This window comes from Pan paniscus, chromosome 7, assembly GCF_029289425.2.
Source record: "Pan paniscus chromosome 7, NHGRI_mPanPan1-v2.0_pri, whole genome shotgun sequence".
Lineage (NCBI taxonomy): Eukaryota > Metazoa > Chordata > Mammalia > Primates > Hominidae > Pan > Pan paniscus.
The window spans coordinates 119,755,719-119,780,830 of NC_073256.2; the positions used below are offsets into that span (position 1 = coordinate 119,755,719).

General features: G+C 43.1%; 1 protein-coding gene across 5 annotated transcripts in view; it reads right to left on the bottom strand.

Annotated features, from left to right (window-relative positions):
- Positions 1-18,382, bottom strand: part of UBR5 (ubiquitin protein ligase E3 component n-recognin 5) — a 159,573-nt gene extending 141,191 nt beyond the window's left edge. For 3 of the 5 annotated variants that reach the window (XM_034966443.3, XM_008975199.5, XM_034966440.3), the window contains exon 1: positions 17,809-18,376. In XM_034966443.3, coding sequence (XP_034822334.1) covers positions 17,809-17,870 — 62 coding nt within the window. In that variant the 5' untranslated portion in view covers positions 17,871-18,376. Of the gene's footprint in view, positions 1-17,808 lie in introns of all 5 variants that reach the window. The other 2 variants (XM_034966445.3, XM_034966444.3) reach the window with 1 other exon arrangement.
- Positions 18,383-25,112: the final 6,730 nt, after the last annotated feature.

Here is a 25,112-nt window from a genome sequence, read left to right on the forward strand (position 1 = left end):
CCGGCCAGAATTTATTCTTTTTCTATTATTAAAATAATATATACTCATATACAGAAGTATATAAAATACAAAATCATATCAAGAAATATCAAAAGTAATCAACCATAACCCAGAGGCAAGTATACCGTCATTTTGTTTTAGCACTTATGAAACTTTAGTCTTTACCACAGTTAATATCATAGACTTTTTCACCTCTTAGATAGAAAAACACATTATTGTCTTTTATTCAGCTCCGTGATTCTACTGGTCTCTCCAAAAGATCTGCAGTTTTTTTCCCAATAACAGTGAGGCATTTGAACCGAATCATCCATTCAAGCTTGATCATCCTCATTAACAATGGCAAACACCAACAACTTGGCTGGAGAGAGGTGAAGTACATTCTTTGTAGCCACAAAATCAAGCAACTTGCCTACATGGAAAATGGAATTCACACTCCTTAGTGCATTGGTTCCATTACTCTAAGCCTAACCAACTACATTAACCAGTTATGGCCAATTTATGGCCTAGCACATCTTATTTACTTGATCATGATATGACCAAAGTCATTATTGAAGATAATTAACAAGGTATCCTTTTCTACAAGAACATTATTCAACTGATTTGAAACTCTATGTACTCATCAGTCTAAGCATTCTGGGCTTCTTTTAGTTCCTCAAATACACAGCAGTCTCTCACGGTCTCCACATGTGCTGTTCCTTCTGCCTAGAGAGCTCTTCCAGTTCTTAACACCTTGTCCTACGTCCTACATCCTACAGCTCTCCCACCAGCCTCTCTCAGCCTACCTCCTTTTCATTCACAATCCCTATTCTCATTTTCAACACTTCTTCAGGTAAGCTTTTCCCCTGCCCAAGACTGAACTGGTGCTTCTAGTGAAGAATCCTGAACTTTCCCTTTTCACTGTACTTGTCACACTGTCCTGTAACTGTCTCTTTTTCATGAACCAAACACCACCACCAGACACCCAAGACTAGAACTGACAGGCAGCAGACGCCCCCAAATCTTGCTGAATAAACACTCTTTTAATGATTTCAGATATATCTATTTATATAGATACACACACACACACGTACCTGTTTACATATATACAAACACAGGGTATTCATATTTATAATTACATATATACACAAACATACATACACACAAACAGTGTGTGTTCACATTAATATATAATTACATACACACACACACATAGAAAAACAAGTAACTTCCTCTACCCTTTTCAAAGGAAAAGCAATAAGGCTAAGTTAATGTAGGGTGGAGTCTTTGCCACTTAACTAATCTAAGCACTCCGGCCCTCAGTTTCCTCAGCTATAAAATAAAATCCTAAAATCGTCCTTGGTGTAAAGTTTTGATGAACATCTCAAAACATTCTATTCAGCAGTGTCAAGTCACAAGGTAATATCTATTACAGTCTAATACACAGAACAATGGGTTTCCTGGAAAACAGAAGTTAAAAAGTTTCTCATTGAGCATGTGGCAGTACTAGGACCTAATAAACAGCATTTCCAAAAAACAAGAGCAACACTCTTAATCCATTAGAAATCAAAGGTAAACAAACATTTTCAAACTCAGAAGGTGATATGCCATCATCAATGCGCTTTTGCTTTATCATATACTTGATAAAGCTGCACTCCAGCCTGAGTGACAGAGTGAGACTCCATGTCAAAAATAAAATCAAATAAAGGGGGAAGGGGTCGGGAAGCAATACAGAAGACCTGGGGATGTTTTTTAAGAGCTCCTCTTCAGTTAAACTAACCAGACGGCAAGAGCTTAGAAAGCTCTATTTTCTGCCCACTACTCCTAAATACCTATTAGAGTAAGTACAAAAAAAGGAGAAGAGCAGGTCTGAGGCAGGAAATAAGAATCAAACCTTAAAATGGCAGAACTGGCCAACATATATCAAATGTAACTCATAAAACAGTATCTATAGCTCTACAGTCACACAGATTCAAGGCTGAAATGAACTTTCAGACATTAAATACACCTCCTCATCTTACAAATGAGTAAAATGAAACTCACTGCATGAAAATGACTATGTGACTGTTTAGTGGAATGACCAAGCCTCCTAACTCCAACTCTACAGTCTTTCCAGTTCTCAGAGCTGTCTTCCATAGGGCCTGTGGTAGGTACACAGTATCTTTCGGATACACAGTATCACTCTTCAAATTCTGCAGGAATTGCTTGATAATTAGTGTCAATATCATAAAACAAACTTTCCAAAGATAGATAAAATTTTATTACAAAACTTAACAGATATATCTAAATTCAAATATATATATGTGTGTGTATATATATATATATACACATATATATATATATTTTTTTTTTTTTCTTGAGACAGAGTCTCGCTCTGTCACCAGACTGGACTGCAGTGGCGCGATCTCGGCTCACTGCAACCTCCGACTCCCCGGTTCAAGCGATTCTCCTGCCTCAGCCTCCCAAGTAGCTGGGATTACAGGCACACGCCACCATGCCCAGCAAATTTTTTTGTATTTTTAGTAGAGACGGAGTTTCACTTTGTTGGCCAGGATGGTCTCGATCTCCTGACCTCGTGATCTGCCCATCTCGGCCTCCCTAAGTGCTGGGATTACAGGCGTGAGCCACCACGCCCAGCCTGGTCTCATTTTTAAGTATCTCTGTGAGAACAGCATTTGAAGAGGCCACATAGTCAATCCCAGCCTGTGCACAATGAGCAAAAAGACTCTGCAAGGCTCAGATATCCTATCTTCCCTCCATCAATGCCTATAAACCAAAATTCACCCAGCTCAAGAAAACTGAAGGAAGAGGATAAACCAGTCCCCACATCCTGCAACCTAGTCTTCAAAGTCCTTCCTACACAACCATTAGATCCTTCTTCCCTATCACTTATATATCAATTAGCACTTAATTCCTTCTTTACATGTCTGTCTCCTCATCAAACTGAAAGCTCCATGAGGGCAGAGGCCAGCCATCTTTGTATTCCAGTGTATACACAGGTTAGCTGGCAAAGTATTTGTTGTATTGAGTTAAAGAATAAAAATCTAGCCTGGTGCGGTGGCTCACGCCCGTAATCCCAGTACTTTGGGAGGCCAAGGCAGATGGATCACCTGAGGTCAGGAGTTCAAGACCAGCCTGGCCAATATGCCGAAATCCCGTCTCTACTAAAAATACAAAAAATTAGCCAGGCATGGTGGCGGGCGCCTGTAATCCCAGCTACTCGGGAGGCTGAGGCAGGAGAATTGCTTGAACCCAGGAGGTGGAGGTTGCAGTGAGCCGAGATTGCCATTGCACTCCACCCTGGGCTACAAGAGCGAAACTCTACCACAAACAAACAAAAAAAAATCTTTTTCCCACTTCCCTTGTTCACTTATTTTCCATTCATCAACATAATTAAGTAAAAGAAATCACGGACAATCATAGATTCACAGTTCTTTCTCCAAGTAATTCTATAATATAAAAACCCTTTTCCAAATATTCCACGTTCATGGATTGGAAGAATCAGTATTGTTAAATGTCTATACTACCCAAAGCAATCTATACATTCAATGCAATCTCTATCAAAATACCAATGACATTCTTCACAGAAATAGAAAATACAATCCTAAAATTTATATGGAACCACAGAAGACCCAAAATAGCCAAAGTTATCCTGAGCAAAATAACAGAATTGGAGGAATCACATTACCTGACTTCAAACTATACTACAGAGCTATAGTAACCAAAAAAGCATGGTACTGGCATAAAAACAGACACACAGACCAATGGAACAGAAACGAGAACCCAAAAACAAATCCATACATTTGCAGTGAACTCATTTTCAACAAAGGTGCCAAGAACATATACTGGGGAAAAAACAGTCTCTTCAATAAATGGTGCTCAGAAAATCGGATGTCCATATGCGGAAGAATAAAACTAGACCTCTGTCTCTCACCATACTCAGAAATCAAACTGAAATGGATTAAACTTAAATCTAAGAGCTCAAAGTTTGAAATTTCCCCCCAAAAAACTGGGGAAACTCTCCAGGACACTGGACTGGGCAAAGACTTCTTGAGTAATACCCTACAAGCACAAGCAACTAAAGTAAAAATGGACAAATGGGATCACATCAAGTTAAAAAGCTTCTGCAGGCTGGGCGTGGTGGCTCATGCCTGTAATCCCAGCACTTTGGGAGGCCAAGGAGGCTGGATCACAAGGTCAGGAGTTCAAGACAAGTCTGGCCAACATGGTCAAACCCTGTCTCTACTAAAAATACAAAAATTAGCCGGGCATGGTGGTGGGCGCCTGTAATCCCAGGTACTCGGGAGGCTAAGGCAGGAGAATCACTTGAACCCAGGAGGCAGAGGCTGCAGTGAGGCGAGATCGCGCCACTGCACTCCAGCCTGGGCAACAGAGCAAGACTCCATCTCAAAAAATGAAAATATAAAGCTCTGCAAAGAAAACAATCCACCAAGTGAAGAGACAATACACAACATGGGAGAAAATATTTACAAACTATCCACCTGATAAGGGATTAATAATGAGAATATCTAAGGAGCTCAAACAACTCTACAAGAAAAAATCTAATAATCTAATTAAAAATGAGCAAAAGGTCTGAATAGACATTTCCCAAAAGACATATAAATGGCAAACAGGTATATGATGAAAAAAAGCTATTCCCTACCACAATCACAAGGGCATGGAAACAGGAGTTAAAAAAAGACCAAATGATCTAGCCCAACTCTCTCATTTTACAAATGAGTTGTATCATTTACTCAAGGTAATATCATCATATGGCCAGTTAGTGTCGGATACAAAGAACAAATTTACGATCCTGCTTACTCCAACTTACATTCTATCTACCACCACATCAGACTGTCTAAAAATTTAAATCACTACATAATATATATTATCTCATCAAAATTTTTTTTTTTTTTTTGAGACGGAGTCTCACTCTGTCGCCCAGGCTAGAGTGCAATGGCGCGATCTTGGCTTACTGCAACGGCGCGATCTCGGCTTACTGCAACCTCCACCTCCCAGGTTCAAGTGATTCTCCTGCCTCAGCCTCCTAAGTAGCTGGGATTACAGGTGCTCACCACCATGCCCGGCTAATTTTTGTACTTTTAGTAAAAAGACAGGGTTTCGCCACATTGGCCGTGCTGGTCTCGAACTCCTGACCTCAGGTGATCAGCCAGCTTCGGCCTCCCAAAGTGCTGAGATTACAGGCGTGAGCCATTATGCCCAGCCTATATCTCATCAATTTACAATCACATCTAAAAATGTAAAGTTTTCTTTAAACTATGTCTTCAAAACTATGTTAAACAATTTTTGGCTGGGTGCAGTGGCTCACACCTGTAATCCGAACACTTTGGGAGGCCAAAGCGGGTGGATCACGAGGTCAGGAGTTCGAGACCAGCCTGGCCAACATGGTGAAACCCAGTCTCTACTAAAATTACAAAAAATTAGCTGGGCGTGGTGGCAGGCGCCTGTAGTCCCAGCTACTCAGGAGGCTGAGGCAGGAGAATTGCTTGAACCCAGGAGGTGGGGGTTGCAGTGAGCCGAGATGGCACCGCTGCACTCCACCCTGGGTGACAGAGCAAGACTCTGTCTCAAAAAAAAAAAAAAAAAAAAAATCAAAAATGCACATGGGGAAAATGTCTCTATCTCTAGTATTTTGACATGGATGCCAAAAATATCTGGCATAATATGTTACCATTGAAGGAAGTTGGGTGATGGATCCATGGTACCCCTCTGTACCAATTTTGCATCTTCTTTTGAGTCTGTAATTATTTCAAAATAAAAGGTTAGAAAAACAAGCTAGGTGCAGTGGCACTCACCTGTAATCCTAGCTACTTGTCTGTAATCCCAGCTACTCAGGAAGCTGAGGCAAGAGGGTTGCTTGAGCCCAGGAGTTCAAGATCAGCCTAGGCAACACAGCAAGACCCTGTCTCAAAAAAAAAGAAAGGTAGAAAAACAATACATGGCATACCCACCTGATGCCACTCCCTGAGCTCACTAATCTATAACCTCACTCTTCTCCAAGCTTTCTCCCTGAGCCAGAAAAAGTTCCAAACACGTCTCAACCCGAAGTTTCAGGACAGTTTGGTGTGGCAATTGAAACACACCAGCTATCCCTGGCCTAGCACACTTTTTGCACATGAGAAGCACACAAGCATTTACTCAACAAGAAAAACTAATCTAACACTGTTCTCAAACTCTGTGCAAGCAATAGCATGGCAAATATTTACACAGCCCAAACTCTACCTCTTGTAGCAGTCTTTCATAGTGCTACTATCTATGGATGAGCCTCATTTCTCCCAACTAGACTGTGACCTTACAAGCACCGAAATGCATTTTAAAAAGCTATCCTTTCAGTATCTCACAGTTGTGTAGAGGACCTAGAATTTATGTAACTTAATCTAAATTTTTCCAATTTCGTGGTTAAAAAAAAAGAAGCGAACAAAAATAAACTACTCTAGCTTAGAGAGAGACACACAAAATCAAGGAACAGGAAAATACCCTATTCTCAAACAGACAGGTATAAAACCTGTAAGTCTAAGGAGAAAAGGAAGGTTGGAGGCAGTGAAGAACTGGCAAGTTTGGCCCTATTTGCCATCATCAATCAATGTTAAGACAAAGAAAAGAGGGTAAGAGCCTTTTTACTCAGTGGTCTTCAAGCTTTGCTGCTCCTGATGACAGTCCATCCCATGAGAAGCACTGTTTTAAATCAAGAGACCTCCTAACTGGGAAAAGCCACAACAATCCATGATTTTACTACAATTTGACTAAGTTATGTTACTCATACAATAATTTCAATTCAACTGTCCGAAAAACCTTCTACTTTAAAAAAGCTTAACCATATCATGTCCCCGATCCCCAAAAAATGCTATTACCTCTCAATAATGTCTTAAAATTGACCAAAGGAAGACAAAGACTGAATCTACATGTCAATTGAAGAAGCTTTTACATTCCCAGAGCCCTCTGAAGAGCAGAGAGACCCTAGGGAAAAGCAAAATACCAACTGTCCTCGAGTCCCTGCAACTCTAGAGTTTGATGAAACCATAAACATTCAGGGATGGTATGGGGTGGCTGCTAATTCCTGTACTGTACTACAGTACTGACTCCTGTCTCTGCAGGCAAGTGTCGTATGTACTCTTCAGTAGCTCTCAGCTCTCAAAAGTAGCAGAAAGATGAACAGATGCCAACAAAATCAGTCCACATGTCATCTCTGACCTGCAAACCATGGCCTGCCAACCTACACTACAGAAGTCACTCATTTCTGTTTCTGCATCCCCTAGGCAGTGACAAAATCCTACCAGGAATCGTCTCATGTAGCAGGAATTTGGGTTCATCTTCCTATTGGCGACTATAGGAGGCAAAAAAAAAAAAAAAAAGTACTTCCCCCAAAAAACAACTACAGAAACAAAAGGTCCCACTGCCCATACTCCCCCTACTCAATTATTCTCTAATCTACATGTAATAATCAGAATACCTGATAAGCAGAAAAAACACAATCACTTAAGGAAAACACCTAAGGATTTCCTGGAGATGAAGACAAGTTTAAACATCACTAGAAATATAAGCCTATTAAGAGAATGAATGTTTAGCCAGGCATGGTGGCTCATGCTTATAATCCAAGCACTTTGGGGGCTGAGGCAGGAGAATCACTTGAGTATCAGAGTTTGAGACCAGCCTGGGCAACATGGTGAAACCCCATCTCTATGAAAAACACAAAAATTAGCCAGGTGTGGTGGCACGCACCTGTAGTCTCAGCTACTAGGGAAGCTGAGGTGGGAGAACTACCTGAGCCTGGGAGATTGAGATTGCAGTGAGCCAATATTGCATCACTGCACTCCAGCGTGAGTGACAGAGACCTTGTCTCAAAAAAAAGAGAAAGAGAATGAATGTTTATAAACTACACTCACCCACAATTTCGTAAAAATCGTTTGATTGCTGATGTTTCCTTAAAAGACTTAAAGCAGGGTTTGTAGAGGCAGATGATGTTACAGAGCAATAATTGGACAAGTTCGAATTACTTCTGGACAAGAAACAAAGCCACTACTACAACATAAGAGAACAGATAATCAGCTGAACAACCTAATACCCCTCTCCCCAAAGCCTTCCATATAAAACTCTGTTTTCATCATTTAGAAATTAAAATAACCCTACCATATTGTCTGTGCTTTCTTAGCTTTCTCTATCAAATTAACTTCCTAATCTCAAATTTAGCTTTTCTTAAGGCTTAAAAAACCATCTTTCTCCACTTCTCACTTCATAACAAGGAGGCTGTCACGGAAAACACCCAAATGAATTTCCACCATGTCCCTAAGTAAGAGTCTTGGAGACACAGTTAAGGCCATCTCTGGAGTTCCAGGTTGTCTGTGAGGTAGACCTGGTATCTGAATTCAAGTAAAGACCTGGAATACCTCATCGCCTGAATTCTGAACAGCAGATTCATGCTGGAGCAGAGCCAATTTCTTGAAACGGCAGGTTCTCGACACTTCTATATCACAGAAATGGAGCCTGAACTCATGGGGAAGAAAATAAAAACTTATCTACTGATCCATTCATCACAGTGCTTTGTAGACTAGCCACTATCATCATCTTTATAACTAGCAATCTAGAATACAACCATTACATTTAATGGAATTCTAAAATATAATCTTTTTACATATACTAGTATGTTTTTTAATTAACACAAAAATTTGCTGTCAAGAAAAATCTAGGTTTTTATTATCAGTGGACTTTTCCTATGAAAAACATTGTGATAAATTGAAGCCAAGAAAAACTTCAGGCCAGCCATGGTGTCTCCTGCCTGTAATCCCAGCATTTTGGGAGGCCAAGGTGGGAAGACAGCTTGAGGCCAGGAGTCTGAGACCAGCCTGGGCAACACAGCAAGACCATGTCTCTAATTTTAAAGAAATAAATAAGGCCAGGCACAGTGGTTCATGCCTGTAATCCCAGCACCTTGGAGAGGCTGAGACGGGATAATTGCTTGAGCCCAGGAGTTCGAGACCAGCCTGGGCAACACAGAGAGACTCCATCTCTACAAAAAATTAAAAATTAGCCAGATGTGGTAATGCAAGCCTGTAGTACCAGATACTCAGGAGGCTGAGGCAGGAGGATCGCTTGAGCCCAGAAGGTCAAGGCTGCAGTGAGCCATGTTCACATCACTACACTCCAGCCTGGGCAATAGCGCAAGAGCCTGTCTCAAAAAAAATTAAAATAATAAATGAAGAAGAAAAAAATAAAGACTAGAGAATAGCTAGAAAGAGTAAACTACCCAAATTTATATCAGCTAGAAAGCAGATTTAAAAACTGTGGTACAGTCATGAAATAAGTACTACTTTTTTTGTTTGTTTTGAGACAGAGTCTCACTCTGTTGCCCAGGCTGGAATGCAATGACACAATCTTGACTCACTGCAACCTCCACCTTCCCAGGTCAAGCAATGAAAATACTACTTTTAATATAAAAGAAGAAACTACTACATGCTGCAACACAGATCTGTTGCAAAAGCACTGTTCTAAGCAAAAGAAAACAGACACATGATTCCATTTCTATGAAATTCAAAAAGGAAAAGCATTACAGTGAGAGAAAGCAGAACAATGGTTGCTAGGTAGCCAGGACCTAGCCTAGGGGGAAGTGACTGAAAATACAAAGGGAAACCAGGTAACTTTTTGGGGTGATGAAAATGTCCTGTACCTGGATTGTGGTGGTGATTACACAACTGTACACATTTGCCGAAATTCATCAAACTGTACACCTAAAATGGGTTAATTTTACTGAATGTAAAGTATAACTCAATAAAGATGAAAGAGTCAAAGACATTTTATTAAGTGATACTGTCAGAAATTGAACAAATAACAATACTTTAGCTGTGCAAGTAACATAAACTGTGTATTTACAAGTAAAATAACATTAAATATTAATACCTTCTTTAATATCCTGACAAAATGACAACGTTACAAAGCATGGTTATCTAAGAATTTATCGTATTTCTAATTTGGAAGGGGTTTTGTTACCACTACACTGATTGTCTCAAGAAAGTAATAAGAAATATGATCTCAGAAAATAATTTCTTATAGCCAAGTTCAATTGACTAATACCTCACCTGTCTATTAGTTTATGAAAATGCTGCAAACTTTTCACATGACAATCTTATTTCTCAAAGTGACCCCATGGAAAAATCACTGAATTTCAAGAATCCTGTCTTCTCATCCTTATCTAACAATTACAAGTGACTGCTGACAAAAAATGCTGTCATACCGGAGGTTAAGAAGTTATAGCACTGAGGCCTGGCACAGTGGCTCACGCCTGTAATCCCAACACCCTGGGAGGCTGAGGCAGGTGAACACCTGAGGTCGGGAGTTCGAGACCAGCCTGACCAACATGGTCAAACCCCGTCTCCACTAAAAATACAAAATTAGCCAGGTGTGGTGGCTCACACCTATAATCTCAGCTACTTGGGAAGCTGAGGCAGGAGAATCACTTGAACCCGGGAGGCGGAAGTTGCAGTGAGCAGAGATCACGCCACTGCACTCGAGCCTGGGCAACAAGAGCGAAACTCCATCTCAAAAAAAAAAAAAAAAAAAAAAGTTACAGCACTGAGCTTTAAGGAACTAAATAATTCCCCAGTGGCCCCTTCTTCTAAGGTTACAATCCAAATTCTAAGGTTATTCTACAAATGTCAAATTTTTTAACATGTTAGAACCCAATCAGCTTTATTAAGTAAAATTATCAAAATTGTCAATCAGAAATAAGCATTTATGAGACAACAGGAAAATCTGGGCAATTTTGTTATTAAGGTTTTTTCAGGTTTTTTTTTTAAGGCTTCATATTTTGAAATATATAGTGAAGATACAGCAATTAAATTACCTGATAGAGGAGAATAAATGGGGAGAGAGTTGAAATCAGATTGGCCATGAGTTGACAACTGTTAAGACTGGGTGATGGGAACATGGTTGTTCATCATACTATTCTCTCTACTCTTGTATATGCTTAAAATTTTCCAAAATAAAAGGCTTAAAAATAATACTCAGGGGAAAACTTAAAAACCAGTTCTAAAAATAAACCAACAATTCATAACCACAGTGAGCCAAGAGAAGAGGCTATTTTCATTTGACCAGAATGCCAAGGAGTCAAAATGACAGAAACATGGATGCTAACTAAAGTCTGTTTTCTTAATTAGAAATATGTATAATATGGGCGAGCGCAGTGGCTCCCGCCTGTAATCCCAATACTTTGGGAAGCCTAGGTGGGCAGATCACGAGGTCAGGAGTTCAAGACCAGCGTGATCAACACGGTGAAACCCCATCTCTACTAAAAATACAAAAATTAGCCAGGTATGGTGGCATGCGCCTGTACTCCCAGCTACTCAGGAGGCTGAGGCAGGAGAATCGCTTGAACCCGGGAGGCGGAGGTTGCAGTGAGCCAAGATTGTGCCAAAATGGCACCACTGCATTCCAGCGTGGGCAAGAGCGAGACTCGAAAAACAAAATAAATATGTACGATAAAATGAGGGAGGGGAGACATTAAGTACATCCTCCTGTAACATAAAATTGCTTCCTTTAATATACCTTATAAGACCTATGTCCATGTAACTCAGTCTTCAGCAATTAAATTTTCCTTTGGAAACTATTTCCTAAATAACCTAATTGTCTAATTGTTAGGGGGAAAAACCCTGACCTTTCCTAATTTCACCTATTATTCCTAGTCGTATTCCTGTGTATCCTGTAATTTTCTTCACAAGTGTCTGTTTATTCCTAGGCCTATGATTCAGTCACAGATTTCCTGATTTATAAAATTGCTCTGCCTTTGTTTTGATTTTCTATTTTGCTTGGCTATTCTACACCCTGCTGTTAATCTTACTTAAGCAAATTCATTTAAACATTTTAGTTAGGCCAGACTGTACTTTTCCAATACAATAAATCTAGTATTGGTTTTTTATTGTTTGTTTTTGGTTTTGTTTTTGTTTTTGAGATGGAGTCTCGCTCTGTCACCCAAGCTGGAGTGCAGTGGCTCAATCTTGGCTCACTGCAACCTCCACCTCCCAGGTTCAAGCAATTCTCCTGCCTCAGCCTCTTGAGTAGCTGCAACTACAGGCATGCACCACCACGCCCAGCTAATTTTTGTATTTTTAGTAGAGATGGGGTTTCACCATGTTGGCCAGGCTGGTCTCAAACCTCTGACCTCAGATGATCCGCCCACCTCAGCCTCCCAAAGTGCTGGGATTACAGGCATGAGCCACCGCACCTGGCATAATGCATTTAGTATTGCTTTTAGGTAACAATCTCAATAATCAAATGGTGAGATTTTTCACTGATTTGGTAATATGATGCTCCATCCCACACAACCTAATGTCTGGGGGGTTTTTTGATTGATTTTTTTTGTTGTTTTTTGGTGCACCACAATAAAATTTCAAGCAGCTTTCAACTATTATAACCTCTACTCACCACAACCTTTGTTATGCTTCATATAATCCCTGGCATATTTTCTGGCTCCTACTGAGTGAAGATATGCCTGAGTCTTTAAAACCTCAAAGTTCTTAATAAACATAATGAGCACTCACTGAATGCCAAGACTTGTGCAAAAACACACTTTCTATGCCAACACTATCCAAGAGAACTTTCAGTGATGATGGCACTGCTCTGTATTTGCACTGTCCAATGTGGTAGTGAGTAGCTACGTGGGGCTACAGTGCACTTAAAATGTGACTAGCTACAGATGAAGTGACTTAAATTTTTATTTAATTTTAATCAATCTCAATTAATTTTTTTTTCCTTTTTTTTGAGACAGAGTCTTGCTCTGTCGCCCAGGCTGGAGTGCAGTGGCGCGATCTTGGCTCACTGCAACCTCTGCCTCATAGGCTCAAGCTCTGTCTCACAGGCACAAGCAATTCTCCTGCCTCAACCTCTTGAGTAGCTGGGATTACAGGCGTCCACCACCACACCCAGCTAATTTTTGTATTTTTAGTAGAGATGGGGTTTCACCATGTTGGCCAGGCTAAGGGGTCTTGAACTCCTGACCTCAAGTGATTCGCCCGCCTCAGCCACCCAAAGTGCTGGAATTACAGGCATGAGCCACTGGCCGGGCCTTAATCTTAATTTAAATAGTCATGTTTTAAAAATTAAGAATATATATTGCGGCCAGGCACATTGGCTCATGCCTGTAATCCCAGCATTTTGGTAGGCTGAGGCAGATGGATCACCTGAGGTTAGGTTCAAGAGCAGCCTAGCCAACAAGACGAAACCCCATCTCTACTAAAAATACAAAAATTAGCCAGACATAGTGGTGTGCGTCTGTAATCCCAGCTACTTGGGAGGCTGAGGAAGGAGAATCACTTGAACCCCAGGAGGTGGATGTTGCACTGAGCCGAGATCGGGCCACTGCCTCCAGCCTAGGAGACAAAGCAAAACTGTGTCTCAAAAAAGAAAAAAAAAAGAATGTATATTGCTTGAAATATTCTTCATAAAATTCATTTTCACTTATTTTTACAACCAAATGCATTGAAGATCATCTAGGATGGGCTTCCTTAACCTTAGCACAACTGACATTTTGGACCCCGTAATTCTTTGTCGTGGGGGCTATCCTATGCATTATAGGATGTTTAGCAGCATCTCTGGCCTCCATCCACTAGAGGCCAGTAGCAATGCCCCAGCTGTGACAATAAAAAATGTCTCCAGACACTGCCCAATAAGGGGAGGGGGTTGTGTGTGGAGGGTGCAAAATCACACCAAGCTGAGAAGTACTAATCTAGAACTAAGAGTCGATTCTGTTCTCAATGCTAAGGATATTCTAGGGCAACTCTTTTGAGTTCCTGCTTTGCTATCTGGAAACCAGGCAACACGTAAAAAGTTAAAAGTAACCATCTCTTCGTAATGTTTTCCACAGAATCCACATTATAATATTGATCTTTTCCCATCTACTGTCTCAACTGTTCCTCCCTGACCTTGAGGAGAGTGCTACACCTAATTCAGAGATTGATGTGGGGGGTTCTAAGAGGTTAAATGACTAGGCTACCAGCGCAGAGTTTGAAACTCCTGTCTATAGTATCTTACCTTGTGTTATGACACCTGAAAGGGAAACTCTAAGCTTAGAGAAAAATCCTTTTGATATGACAATCTCAATAAAGACTGTTTATGACTGCACAATACGTTGTAATGCCAAAAGGCAAATCTCACAGGAAAATTCCACATACAGACAAGCAATAAGAACTGGTTTGTTTCGTAACTAACCTGCATCTTGAGGAATAATTCAGTACAAGGACAATAAATGCCATAACCACATCACCTTAAGAAGACCTATCCTAACCTAGTACCAAGAAAAGGTTAAGAGGGTCAGCCTCTGAAAAAAAGGCATAAACCCATTAGGAGCCCTGGAAAGAGCAGTTGAGGGGAAAACGGAATCAAAACACTAAGACAGGTGGCCACACTGCCTGAAGGCTGGGATGTCTGAGACAGCAGAACCATTCTGGAATACAAGCCACGTGAAGTGGAATGGAGCCCTGGACTTTAAAGAAAAGTCAGAAGACCAATCAGGTGGACCTCAGCTGTCTCTCAGTAGTTGTATCCCTGCATAAACACTGTAAATCTCTGTGCCTATTTTTTCAGCTCATTAGTGAGGCACTTTCCAGGCTATTAGTGAGGCAGGCCTTTCAGCTCTCCCCTCAAGCTCGAGGAACCACATTCTTTATATTGTTTTACTGTTTCTCTGAGACAATGTTTTAAGCAGGAACATAGTACTAACTCAAGAAATCCATTGGAAAGGAGATCAAAATGTCCAAAGTATCTGAGCACTGAATGGTTTCAATTCAGCTCAATGAATATTTGCTTGAGGGCCCAGCATTCTGTGCCAGGCACCTTGTAATCATTCTGGGAAGTCACAGCCAACATCCTCTTCTTTCCACCCCAGCCATCCCCACCTGTATTTGTCAATTTCATCCTGGCATCATTATTATTCATTATTGGCAAGTCTGAAAACACAAATTATGAAAAAAAGATACTTTTTTATGCTTTGTACATTTTAGACACTTGAGACATCAGACTATGATGCTGAACAAAATATTTGACTTTTTAACAGGATGTGGGTAAAGAAAGAAAACGTATTTGGAGAAGAAAACACTACTGTTTTGAGGACCAAGTTTTCTTCAGCTGAGCAATTTATTTGCAGTACCATTCTGCCTGTCTAATCTTACTACTTTTATTCCAAAGTATAAAGTCTATCTATTTACACCCTTTTCATACATAACTATGATTATCACTTTATTTGTGACTCTCATACATTTCTCATAATAAAAAAAGTCAAGCTACAGTAGCAGTCTCTTTTTTATTGCCCAAACTTACTAAAACTTGGTAAAGTTTTTATCTTTAGATGAAAATACGCTTATTCTAGTTAATTAAAAGGTTCCAGAAAACCAGTCTCTTTTGGAAACAGATTTTTCTCAAGTGACAGGTTGATCCTATTACTTTACAAGTAGGTATGCAAAAAGGAGCCTTCCTTTTGAAAGGGAAACACAGAACAGCTCCTGCCACAAATCAGCTACTTCAAAACTTAGGATATGTGCCTATCTTAAATGCTGCCTTCACAAATCTCAAAAGGCAAGACATGTTTACCGCTACTAGATACAACCATATAGCTCTTTATAATTTCACCTACGGCACCTTTCTATTTTTCAAATATCTGCCACCTTGATGCACATGTTATGACTCAAGTCTACTTTTTTCCTAATTTCATAAAAATTAAAAGTCACTATGATCTAAATATTTTTAATGTTGTATAATGATAGAAGAATCAAACAAAGCTGATTGTTTATACTAGGAATGGAAAAAGAAGAGTTAGCATTTAAAAAGATACATTACTTGTAAATTTCTCAAATAGCTGAAGCAAAAGGAATGCTCAAAAATGAATCAAAGTGCCCAACACAACCGCAAAATAGGTTTTGGCATGCACAGCCAACTGAGTAAGCTAGTCAGGTTTCTTGGTACATAAAGTTAGGACTAATATAGAAAACATGCCCTACCTCTCTTCTCTCTGGTGCGATTTTCTAAGTAACAAGACAAGCACTACCAACACGGTTCTGTTAATGACCGTAGAGCTATCCTCACTACTAGCCTGTTTCTAAATTTTACCAAAAAATTTTATGTTAATGTCTCCAAAAGATCTTTAATGAAGTAAAGTCAGGCTAAGAACCACATAACAAAATGTTAAATAACTAAAAAGTTATTTCAGAATTTAAAGGAACTATGTGACAACTCTGAGTAGTTAGTATTTTCAGTAAGTATTTCAAAAGATTCCCAAACATGTTAAATACAATATGGCTACAGCAAAGATTAGGCAAATCCGAACCAAGTGCAGAAACTAAACCGCCAGCTCTGGATTTAAAAGCTGTCTGCTCCACTTGAGGCGGTTAGATACACTGACACAAGAGGCCAGTATCTCAGCAGCAAGTTAGGCCTCTTCCTCCCTCTGGGAAGCGCATGACAAATAGGGCATCATGCAACTTAAGTCACCCGGTCACTTAGCAAAAATTCTATGTAACTTCTAAACTTGGGACCAGATGGCCTTCTATACGCAAAAGAAATGTAGAGAGCAGTGAAGTACTGGGAGAGAGGAAGACTTAAAATGCTCCACTTTGTGATCCTGTAAACATTTAGCCCATCATTAGATCTGAGTCTTAGATTCTAAGACATACTTTAATGGAGGCCTCCCTCAACCTCCTGAGTCTGTTTGCCAACAGTGAAGGAACTTTTCCTGCCTTATCTCAGTTCCCTGAGAGCATGCGGCACTGCAATTCAATATCCTAAACTGGCAAGGAACGGTGGCGGAAGAAAAGGAGAAATCCAAACCAAAACAGCCTTCTTATAAAAGACAAAAAATAAAATAAAATCATAATTCATCCTCCGCCCATAGCAAACCCAACCCAGAAGTTTACAGCGTGTTAAGAAAAGCAGCATTGCGAACTGCAAACGTAAGAGTTTTCCTTTGACACTCTACGCACGGTTTTCAGCTGTCAAATTACAACTCAGGAAAACATTATCATTAGAATAGAAAAGGAAACAAAAAAGCTCGCACCACAGGGGCTAGTAGCAGGAGCTGCCAGCACCATTTCAGGAGGAGAGTAAAGGGAATCCAATGCACTTCCCCACCCCCGCTTGAATCCATCCCCTCCCGGGGCAGGCAAACCTCACTGCAGGGGCTCAAATTTAATAATAATAACAATAATCATGGCGCTTCCTCCCTCACTCCCTCCCCCAACTATCACCTCCCCACCCCCCGCTCCCAGCAATCTGCCGGGAATCGGCTTCTCTCCCCCACCCCACCCCGGGATCCCCAGGTCCAGACCACCCCACCGGACACAGCTGCCGGGGGCCCGGGACAAGCCCAGCCCAGCCTACCCCGGGGCCCCTGGCCCCGCTTCTCCTCTTCCCTCTCTTTTTACCTCCACCATCCCCCATCCGCATTGTCTGTCTCAATTCAACTTTGACTAATATGGATTCCTCGGGCCTTGGCCGGGCAGTAATTACTGCCTGCCCCCCGGGAGCCAGAAACCTCCCCCCCATCTCCGCCGAGTTCAACGCCGCTCCTTGCGGGAGGGGGAAGGGGGTTTACAGAGCGCTCTCCAGTCTACACCGCGGGTCCCGTCTACACCGCGCTCCCCCCGCGGCCCCCTGCCCCCGGGATGAGAAGTTTGCCCCGGAAGGAGCCTAGCAGGAGGCAGTAAGGACCCCCGCACCCCACCCCAGCTGGCCGGCCGGCGCGTAAACACCCGCACCCGCCCAGCACGGCCCGTGGGGGAGGGGAGGGAGGGAAGGGCGCCCCTCCCCCCGCGCCCGCCGACCCGCCAGCCCTATTACCTGTCATTGAGCTGGTCCTCGGTGCCCGGCAGCGGGTGAACCACGAAATGGATGGACGTCATGGTGCTTTCCTTCTCGTCCTCCTCTCGAGGGCGGCCCCCTCCCGCTCTCGCCCGCCCCCCAGCCCTCTACCCCTCCCCAAAACCCACAGCCGCCGCCGCCTCCCAGTCCCCAAATGGAGGGAAGCAAATACGCAGGGGCCGCCGCCGCCTCCCTGCCGGGCGTGTGTCCGCGGCCCGGAGGGGCGGGCAGGAGGGCGAATCCACACGCCACCCGCTCCCCCGGCGACAGCGCGGAGTGCGAGACAGGCGGCCGGGACCAGGGGCGCGCCGCCGGCCAGCGGCAGACGGGCGTTGGGAGAGGGGCGGCCGGGGGAGGAGAGGGGCGGCTGCTGGCTGCGGGCTACGGGGACGGTCTGGTCCCGGCGGCGGACGGGGTCCGGACTAGGGGAGGTGAGGAAGGAGGGGAAGGAGATGAGCCCGCACCGCGCGTCACTAGCGAGAAGCCGACGCCGCCATCTTCACTTCTGCCCCAGTTTCTCCGTCTCGCAGGCTCCGCTCCGGAGCGGCGGGGGAGGGGCAAACGGGAGGAGGAGGAGGGAGGAGACCGGCGGGCGGGGGCGCGGCGGCGAGAGGCGGGGCTCCGGGAAACGGGCGGCAAGGCCCCCTCGATTGGGCGGCTCAACGTTGTCGGGCCACGATGCTGTAAGGCGCGTGCCGATTGGTCCGTTCGGCTCCCGAGCCCAGCCCCGCCGGGGGTGGGATGTCTCCAGAGTGAGTGTTCCGGAGAGCACGTGTTAGGGAAGGAGGAGGCTGCGGGCTACCCTGCCGGGAGGGAGGGTAAGTGTGTGTCCCAGAAGAGGCGAGGAGGAAGAGGGGCTCTTGTGTTCTTTCGCCCGGATTCCCCTGGGGCAGCCCTAATTATTTGGCGGATCCTTAGGGGTTTCTTGTTGCTTCTCATCCTTCATCCGCAGTTGTATTTATGGTGGAAGTTGGTAAAATCAGTTAAGGGGCAAGACATATACAGCCTTTTATTGGAAAAGTAAGGAAGTTATGTAAGGGCCTTTCCAGAAGGAGATAGTAGGATCCTGGAGTTGACTTTGCAGCAACTTCTATTACCTCGGTCTCCCCAGTTTCCTCACCACCATCACATGCCCAAAGACAAAATGTGGAAATTTCCACTAATTTCCTGATATAAATGATTCGTGATTTTTTATTACTTTTAAATGAAAGATGATAAACCTGTTCTACAAAGGAGTTCAATTTATGATCAGTGGAATCAGAACGGAAAATTCTTTTTTTTTTTTTTTTCCCGAGACGGAGTTTCGCTCTTGTCCAGGCTGGAGTGCAATGGCGCGGTCTCGGCTCACCTCAACCTCCGCCTCCCGGGTTCAAGCGATTTTCCTGTCTCAGTCTATGGAGTAGCTGGGATTACAGGCATGTGTCACCACGTCCGGCTAATTTTGTATTTCTTTTTTAGTAGAGATGTGGTTTCACCATGTTGGCCAGGCTGGTCTCGAACTCCTGACCTCAGGTGATCCACCCGCCTCGGCCTCCCAAAGTGCTGGGATTACAGGCCTGAGCCACCACGCCTGGCCGAGATAGGATCTTTTATACCGAGTTTCTACTATAAGACACTTTCAGAGTTTTGGCCACGGCGCACAGTGGCTCACGCCTGTAATCCCAGCACTTTGGAAGGCCGAGGATGGCGGATCACCTGAGGTTGGGAGTTCGAGACCAGCCTAGCCAACTTGGTGAAACCCCATCTCTACTAAAAATGCAAAAATTAGCCAGGCATGGCTGTGCGCACCTGTAAACCCCACTACTCAGGAAGCTGAGGCAGAAGACTCGCTTGAACCTGGCAAGTTGCAGTGAGCTGAGATCATGCCACTGCCCTCCAGCCTGGGCAACAGAATGAGACTCCATCTCAAAAAAAAAATTTTTTTTAATCAAATAAGTCTGGTTTTTTTTCCCTAAGGAACCAATTCATGACTTTCTTCTCAAAGGTTTCTATGACCTCCTTTAAAAAATAAAGTACCTCTTCGAAGGCAAAAACTGAGAACATGACGTTCCTTCTACAGAGGTGGTCTGTTAATGAATTACACACACACACACACACAGTTTTGCTTAGGAAGTTCTTCTGAGCAAAATTTATGAAAAAATACTTATAAATCAGGACAGACCTGGTACCCTCGAGGCAGATAATGGAACACTTTTGTAGGTTACCAGCTCAACCATTGGCCCAGATTAGTTTAGACTAAAAAGTGATTTCAAGGTCACTATTAGATGTCCCTGGGAGCCCTGAGGAAGGAAGGTAGACCAGTAGACACTGCTAGATTTCAAGCCAAACAGATCTAAAAAAAATTTTTTTTTTTTGAGACGGAGTCTTTGCTCTGTCGCCCAGGCTGGAGTGCAATGGCACGATCTTGGCTCACTGCCACCTCCGCCTCCTGGGTTCAAGTGATTCTCCTGCCTCAGCCACCCGAGCAGCTGGGATTACAGGCGCTGCCACCATGCCTGGGTAATTTTTGTATTTTTAGTAGAGACAGGGTTTCACCATGTTGGCCAGGTTGGTCTCAAACTCCTGACCTCAGGTGATCCACCCACCTCGGCCTCCCAAAGTGTTGGGATTACAGGTGTGAGCCACTGCGCCCAGCCCAGATCTAAATTTCAGTTGTTTCTGCTACTTAACTACGTGGCCTTACTTGGATTTAGATTAGTTAGATTTGGCCGGGTGCACTGGCTCACGCCCATAATCCCAGCACTTTGGGAGGCCGAGGTGGGTGTATCACCTGAGGTCAGGAGTTTGAGACCAGCCTGGCCAACATGGTGAAACCGTGTCTCTACTAAAAATACAAAAATTAGCCAGGAGTGTTGGTGTGGCTGTAGTCCCAGCTACTCCAGAGGCGGAGGCAGGAGAATTGCTTGCTCGAACCCGGGAGGTGGAGGTTGCAGTGAGCCAAGATTGTGCCACTGCACTCCAGCCTGGGCGACAGAATGAGAATCTGTCTTAAAAAAAAAATTAGTTAGATTTAACCTATCATTGCATCTTTTTTCCTCATTTGTTAAATATTCCATACTAATAGATCTATCTACACAGAGCTGCAGTGAGATCTCAATAAGATAATGTATGTCAGACACCTAGGACACTTCATATACATAGTAGGCTCAGCAAATGGAAACATTTACTTGTCTGGTGCTATGTTCCACTTTTTTTTTTTTTTTTTTGAGGCAGGATTTCACTCCCATCACCCAGGCTGGAGTGCAGTGACATGGCCTCGGCTCACTGCAACCTCCACCTAGCAGGCTCAAGCAATTCTCCTGCACTGGCCTCCCGAGTAGCTGGGTCTACAGGCACAGGCTACCACGCCTGGCTAATTTTTGTATTTTTTGTAAAGGCGGGGTTTTCCCATGTTGCTCAGGCTGGTCTTGATCTCCTGGGCTCAAGCGATCGGCCCACCTCGGCCTCCCATCTATGTTCAACTTTTACACCTTATACCTTTTAATACTTGAATCACACTATAGGGTAAATTATAATATCCCTGTTATCTAGATGAGGACACTGGGGCTCAAACACCTGAGGTAAGTGCTGAAGCTGATACTGAAACCCCGGTCTTCTGACTTGGATTCCATTGTTCTTTCCACTATACCACTGCTGCCATCTAGAAGTTAATAATTTAGAAGGAACAGACTATTCAAAGCCAATAGAGAAAAAAATTATATGATAAATGGAAGAAGAGTAATGTGGAGGTTGAAGGAGGAAGTGATTCCAGCCAAGAGAATTAAGAAAAGTCACTCAAGCTGAGCTTTCTTTTTTTTTTTTTTTGAGACGGAGTTTCAACCTTGTTGCCCAGGCTGGAGTGCAGTGGCGCAATCTTGGCTCACTGCAACCTCCGCCTCCCAGATTCAAGCAATTCACTTGCCTCAGCCTCCTGGGTGGCTAGGATTACAGGTGCCCACCACAACACCCGGCTAATTTTTTGTATTTTTAGTAGAGACAGGGTTTCACCATGTTGTCCGGGCTGGTCTCGAACTCCTGACCCCAGGTGATCCACCCTCTTCAGCCTCCCAAAGTGCTGGGATTACAGGCTTGAGTAACCACGCCCAGCCAAGCTGAGCTTTCAAGAACGTTCTGAGCAAATAGAATACCTGGCTTAAATCTAATCTTTTTAGAATTGCCCCCAAACAGATCACACCATACCCATAGTTTGCCTTGCTTCTCTTTCTTCCAAATATCTCCTTTGTCTTTTCATTATGCTTTTATCCTGCTTTCAACTCGATTCACCCATTCCTAGTTTCCTAGGACTGAGACTTTTTCTCCTGGTTGAAAGTTGGTCTGCTTCCTCTAGACAGCCTATTGGGAAACTGCCTCTCTGGTCTTTGATAATCATCTTGGCTTTGCTACCTTTTTGTTGTCCCAGATGGCATATTAGGAAGAATTTTCCTCTCCCAGGGCTGTAACACCTTGGTGGGTCACACTTTGAACAGAGAAAAACAAGTAAAAGCATGGAGTTGTGAAAGACCATCGCATGTGTGGGGGCTGAAGAAATACAGATAATGGAGATAAGCAGGGGTCAACAGAAGCTCTTTGAAGAGTCAAAGTGCAATACAACCTTAGAAAACAGACTCCTTTTTAAAGGGAGCTCCTTTCTAATAATTTGAACTAATTCTCCCTTTGAGGACAACTAGAAAAGTTAGGCAAAATATTTCTTCAAATTTGCTTAATGGCACAAGAAAGCTAGCAAAATAATGATGGATTACCAAACCAGGGTCCAAGGGATGAATAAGCCCCAAGTGAGTCCTCTGTTTGGAGCCACTTTTCCCCTGGGATGCATGTCAATTCCAGAAATACAAACTGAGAAGCTGAAGTAGAGCAGGTCTGACAGGTACTTGGGGCTAAGATAACAGGGATTGATGTCTAGTTTCACCCAATGCAGTGAGGAGTGCTAACGAACCCCTCTTACTCAGTATTCAGACCTGAGGGACTGCCTCCCTGAAATAGGCCATATCTTAGATTTGGTTTCCCCAAAAGCAGAGCTTGAGAGAAGGATTTGGCTGTAAATCGTTTATTTAGGAGGTGATTGCAGGAAGCACTGTGTGGGAATGGAGAAATGTATAAGGGTGGGAGAAATGCCAATAAAAGGTGGGCTGATAAGTGTTTTACTACCACAGGCAACTGGGACCCAATCCCACTGGGAACCCTCTGAGAGACCAGGACATACCTGAGAATTAACCTACTGAGGAGGGAGGAAGCTAGGGGTATTTATCCATGAACCCCATCTCACAGTAGTTAAGGGTTGCTCCTAGGTTGTTTAACTAGCTAAGCTGTTAATAGCTAGGTTAATGTCCAACAAAAATTCATTGTCTTACATACAAAAAAAGAATTAGGACTTGAACATTTTTAAACACCATTTAAAATAATATTAAAAATGATTAAATATCTAATATATAAGAACAACCAATAAAAGATGCCAAAGCCGGTACACAGATTTAAAATGTTTTTGAGGAGCTTCCAGACTGCTGACGACGTGGAGGTGCTGGTAGAGTGGCATGAACACAGAAGGCATGGAAGCTCCTCACACTTCTCTCCCATACCTAGTCCTATGCATCTCTTCCATCCAGCTCTTCCTGGGTTGTATCCATTAGGATAAACTGGTAAACACCTCTTGGGTTCCAAGAGAAGGAAGAGGACACATACTGCTCTTCAGATCCGTATACTGATCCCCACTACAACCAGTGAACCGGAACATTGAATCTGGATAGGGGGCCCTGGTGACTAAGATGGCACGCTCTAAAGATCTAGGGCACTCTCTTGGCCCTGTTTTGCATCCTATGCAGGCTGTGTGTACACAGCAAGGATATTTCCTGGAGGGAATTCATGAAACAGCACTACCTAAGTCCAAGCCAAGAATTCAGAAAATACAAATGCAACGTCCTCATGAGGGAAAAAGAAGCTCTGAAAGACAAGAGCTCTTGGGTGTTCATCTATACCTCATGGTACAAATGGAGCATATATGCGTCAATGACAACTGAAATGACCGCTACAGAAATGTATGTATATAGGCCCAGAATGCCCTGAAAGAACTCAGGTGTCACCAGGAGAATTAAAAAAAAAGCAACACATTGTCTGGGTGCAGTGGCCATAACTATATTCCCAACACTTGAGGCCAGGAGTCAAGACCAGCCTGGGCAACATAGCCAGACCCCATCTATACAAAAAAATAAAATAAAATTACCTGACATAATGATGCACATGTGTAGTCCTAACTACTGGGGAGGCCGAGGCAGGGGAATTGCTTGAACCCTGGAGATTGAGGTTGCTGTGAGCCATGATCACACCACTGCACTCCAGCCCAGGAAGCAGAGCAAGACCCTGTCTCTTTTTTTTTTTTTTTTTTTTGAGACGGAATTTCGCTCTTGTCGCCCAGGCTGGAGTGCAATGGCACAATCTGGGCTCACTGCAACCTCCACCTCCTGGGTTCAAGCGATTCTCCTGTCTCAGCCTCCTGAGTAGCTGGGATTACAGACACCCACCACCATGCCTGGGTAATTTTTGTATTTTTAGTAGAGACGGGGTTTCACCATGTTGGCCAAGCTGATCTTGAGCTTCTGATCTCAGGTGACACCTTGGCTTTCCAAAGTGCTGGGATTATAGGTGTGAGCCACTGCACCCAGCCAACCCTGTCTCTTTAAAAAAAAAAAAAAAACAACTACCCAGAGAGCAGAAGTTTCAACTACATTGAATTCCACTAACGCGGATGAGTAGGTTGATAGCACAGAGGACCTGAAGATGATGAGCCTGTCAGCTACTAGAAGGTCTACCCACATCCCCAAATTTTGCTACAGTATTCTGTGCTTGCCAAGCAGTGGCCCCGTCTACATCATTCGCCCCTGCCACTCTCTCCTTTGCATTTATGTATCAATGTTTTCAAACTACTTAAGAGTTATGTATCACATGGTCTCTTGATACCATACCTTTGCCTGTGTTGTTTCTCTGCCTGGAATACACTTCTGTCCTATTTACCTAATTTACTCCTACTTTTTTTTTCCAAGATTCAGCTTATATGCCATCTCTTCTTGACTAACCCAAGACTTTTTCTGATAACAATTCTCCTTATATCTACCCAAGCTGAATGATCTTCCCTTCCTTTAAATAAATTATATTATATCAAAAAGAATTTTTCTTTAGAGAAATCAAAGATGATCTAAATACATGGAGGGATCAGGCATGATGGCTCACACCTATAATCCCAGCACTTTGGGAGGAGGAGGCAGGAGGATCGCTTGAGCCCACGAGTTCAAGGC